This window comes from Silene latifolia, chromosome 9, assembly GCF_048544455.1.
Source record: "Silene latifolia isolate original U9 population chromosome 9, ASM4854445v1, whole genome shotgun sequence".
In the NCBI taxonomy this organism is placed as follows: domain Eukaryota; kingdom Viridiplantae; phylum Streptophyta; class Magnoliopsida; order Caryophyllales; family Caryophyllaceae; genus Silene; species Silene latifolia.
In genome coordinates this window covers 141,728,959-141,732,393 of record NC_133534.1, presented here as the reverse complement: position 1 = coordinate 141,732,393, position 3,435 = coordinate 141,728,959, and the positions used below count along the sequence as shown (strand labels likewise).

The 3,435-nt window shown below is 40.0% G+C and overlaps 1 protein-coding gene and 1 long non-coding RNA gene across 2 annotated transcripts; both read left to right on the top strand.

Annotated features, from left to right (window-relative positions):
- The first annotated feature begins 866 nt into the window (after nucleotides 1-866).
- Nucleotides 867-1,385, top strand: LOC141601680 (uncharacterized). Its single transcript, XM_074421974.1, has one exon. It carries the CDS (start codon nucleotides 867-869, stop codon nucleotides 1,383-1,385), a length of 519 nt encoding a protein of 172 aa, XP_074278075.1.
- A 411-nt stretch (nucleotides 1,386-1,796) lies between these two features.
- Nucleotides 1,797-3,092, top strand: LOC141598320 (uncharacterized). Its single transcript, XR_012523419.1, has 3 exons — nucleotides 1,797-1,883; nucleotides 2,137-2,201; nucleotides 2,457-3,092. It is a non-coding gene; the product is annotated as an uncharacterized LOC141598320 (long non-coding RNA).
- The last annotated feature ends 343 nt before the right edge of the window (nucleotides 3,093-3,435 follow it).

Sequence of the window (3,435 nt, the reverse complement as noted above, 5' to 3'; positions counted from 1 at the left end):
AGAATGGAGAGATGGCGCACGGCCGTGGCGGATGGCTTGGCGTCACGCTTTGCCGTATGGGAGGATGACGGTTTGAGGTTCGATGGGAGGTGGTGTGTACCTGATGACGAGGAATTGAAAAAAAAAATATTTTGACCGAAGCACATTCTACACCATATTCTATGCATCCTGGAGGAGATAAATTATATAAAGATTTGAAGAAAACATTCTACTAGCCTGGGATGAAGAAAGAAGTTGTTGAATTTGTCTCAAGATGCCTAACTTGTCAGAGGGTGAAAGGTGAGCATAAGAGACCACAGGGTAAAGCACAGTCTTTGGATGTGCCTGAATGGAAGTGGGAAAGCATTTCTATGGACTTTATTGTTGGTTTGCCTCGGACTCAGAAGGGCAATAATATGATTTGGCTGATCGTAGATCATCTGACTAAGACTGCACACTTTATTCCTATGAAGGATACTTGGAGTAAGGCTGAGTTGGCTAAAGCTTATGTGAGAAATATTGTGAAGTTGCATGGAATTTCGAAAGATATAGTTTCTGATCGTGACTCGAGATTTATTTCCAGGTTCTGGCAAGAGCTGCAAGAGTGTATGGGTACAACTTTGAAGATGAGTGTCGCGAACGCGACGGACGGGCAGACTGAGAGGACTATTCAGACTTTAGAGGATATGTTGAGGGCGTGTGTCTTGGAGTTTGGAGGATCTTGGGAGGAGAGGTTAGACTTGATAAAACTTTCTTATAATAACAGTTATCATGCTAGCATTGGTATGATACCTTTTGAAGCTTTGTATGGAAGAAAGTGTAGGAGTCCAGTCTGTTGGGACGACGTCATTGATGCCGTGACATTGGGGCCGGATTTGATCTAGCAGATGGTTGAGCAGGTACATGTGATCAGACAGAAGATGAGAGCTGCACAAGATCGACAAAAGAGTTATGCTGACTTTAGGAGAAGTGATATTGAGTTTGCTGTCGGGGACAAAGTATTATTGAAAGAGTCACCAATGAAGTTAGTGATGCGTTTTGGCAAGAGAGGAAAGCCGAGTCAGAAATATATTGGGCCTTATGAGATTTTAGACAGAGTTGGTGAAGTGGCATATCATCTTGCACTACCACCATCCTTGGCAAGAGTTCATAATGTTTTTCATGTCTCACAATTGAGGAAATATGTGAGTGATCCTACTCATGTGTTAGCATCTGAGACAGTTGAGATGGATGAGAATTTATCTTATGTGGAGGTGGCTAAGGAGATATTGGACAGGAAAGTGAGGAAGACTAGAAATGGCGAGACTGCATTGGTAAAAGCTCTTTGGTCTAATCATAATGTAGAGGAAGCTACTTGGGAAGTTGAAGATGAGACAAAAGAGAAGTATCCCCATTTATTTGCTTAAGGTATGTTGGTTACGAGGACGTAACCTTTTCTTTTACGAGGGTAGAATATAATACCGTGCTTAATTTTTAACTAGAATTACTTAGAATAGTGAAGTGTGGTGAACTTCGGGACGAAGTTCTTTTTAAGGAGAGAAGACTGTAATACTCCGTAATTTTAATAAATATAATTTATAATTTATAAGATGTGAATAAATAATATTGTTGTCGTAAAAAGAAAAAAATAAAAAATAAAACCGGGTCCTTTGACCGACGGTTGGACCGAGTGAAGGGGAGAGGTGTATGTGGTTTGGGTGTTATCTATACTACCTAGATATTTTGATTAGTTTAATAATTTAAGCAATTACCTAGAACCTTCCTACCAATTTATATAAATATTGAACTCATGCCTCACCATCACTTTTATTCCACATCAAAAACTCAACATAAAACTTGTGAGGAAGAGTAATTTTGTGAGACAAGTTTAAGACGGGGTTTTCACCTCGCACTAATTAATTGTGGTAAGTTATCTAATCACCTAACATCAATTGTTTTCGTTTGACCAAAGACCGACCTTGACCGCTGCTTTGACCGTGACTGTTGACCTTGACCCGCTGTCGTGGGGCCGTTGACCGACGGGTTGACCACCGTCGGGTATGACCGTGTGTGGGGTGTTGTTTGCGACGGTTTTTGGGAGATTGTTTTGGGTAGTTTACATCTTAATTTAATCAACAAGACTAGTTTATGATTGTATACAATTTAATTGTTGTTTAGGCGGTGGATTTGTGGAAGAGGCTTTCTAATTTAATTGTTGATTGAATTGTGAAGATTTGCTAAAGGTAGGATATCTACTCAACCTTGCTTGTTTGTTAAATTAATGAGTTGATGAATTTCTTATAAGACGGAATATTGTTATATGGTTATCGTAAGATGAATTATTAATGCATTGTTGGCATGAGGCAAATGGTTGTTGCATTGTTTCATGATAAATATTTCTTCATGATTTAATTGTTACAATTGTTGTCTTGAGCATCTTATAAATATATTATTCTCACTGCTGGTTGGTTCTCTGTTGTTTATTGGCACCTTAAAAGAGGATTGGTATTGTGATTGAGATTATTGGTCGGCCATGCACGGGGATGTGGAAGTGTCGTGGACCTACGCGATTGTGGTCGGCCAAGCACGGTGGTATTGGGGTGACCGTGGACCTGAGCAGTGGTTGCGATATGACGGTGTATGTGTTGTGATGATGTGTCGGTTGTGGCACACGGTTGAGCCGTGAGTGATGGTTCTTTGGCATGAGTTCTATTGTTGTCTTTTGTTGTAGGTTTATTATATTATTGTTTGTTGTTTAGTTATCCTACTCAGCCTTGTGGTTGACCGTGTATTCGTGAACACCTGTGATGAACCAAATATTTGGGAGCAGATTGATTTCAGATTAGCTTTTGTGATGTGATGGATGCTTGGAGGGAGCTTGGGACGTATGACCTTCTTCGGAGTCTAGAGATCACTTAATTTATTCAGACACTATTTATTTTACTTCCGCTTGTGGACATGGGCCACACCGCGGCGCGCGCAGAAGCGCTTGAATAAGCGTGCATTTGTGGAGTCGCACCAATTTTTATGGGAAATTGGAACCGTTCGAATACCTCGTGCCATGTCAAGACATAAAGTAGTGACATAAACACTAAAAACTCGTTACCCTTAGCATTCTATGTCTAGAATGACTCTCGTGGATGCCAATGAACACGGATGTTCACAGAGATCTGGAGTAAGGGGTGAGGGTACGTATTAGGAAGCTCTTTTACTGAACACCTAATCCCGCCCGTCTCGATAGCGGCCTCTACTAATGATTAGGGAAATCGTTCATATTTGATATGTCATCGATTATATGCATGCAATGCAGCATCCACTGATTAATCCTAGCATATGAGATTAAACTATGTCGGTGAACATGTAGTTTAGCAAATAATTAAGGTCGGAGTTGAAAGTTAGATTAAATTACATGTGAAAGACAAGTAAATAAATCATACAAGAGCGATAAATAAACTGTAAATAAATTACAATAATTAA

Coding starts and splice junctions, on each gene's coding strand:
- LOC141601680 (XM_074421974.1), top strand. CDS start 867: ATGGTTGAGCAGGTACATGTGATCAGACAGAAGATGAGAGCTGCACAA.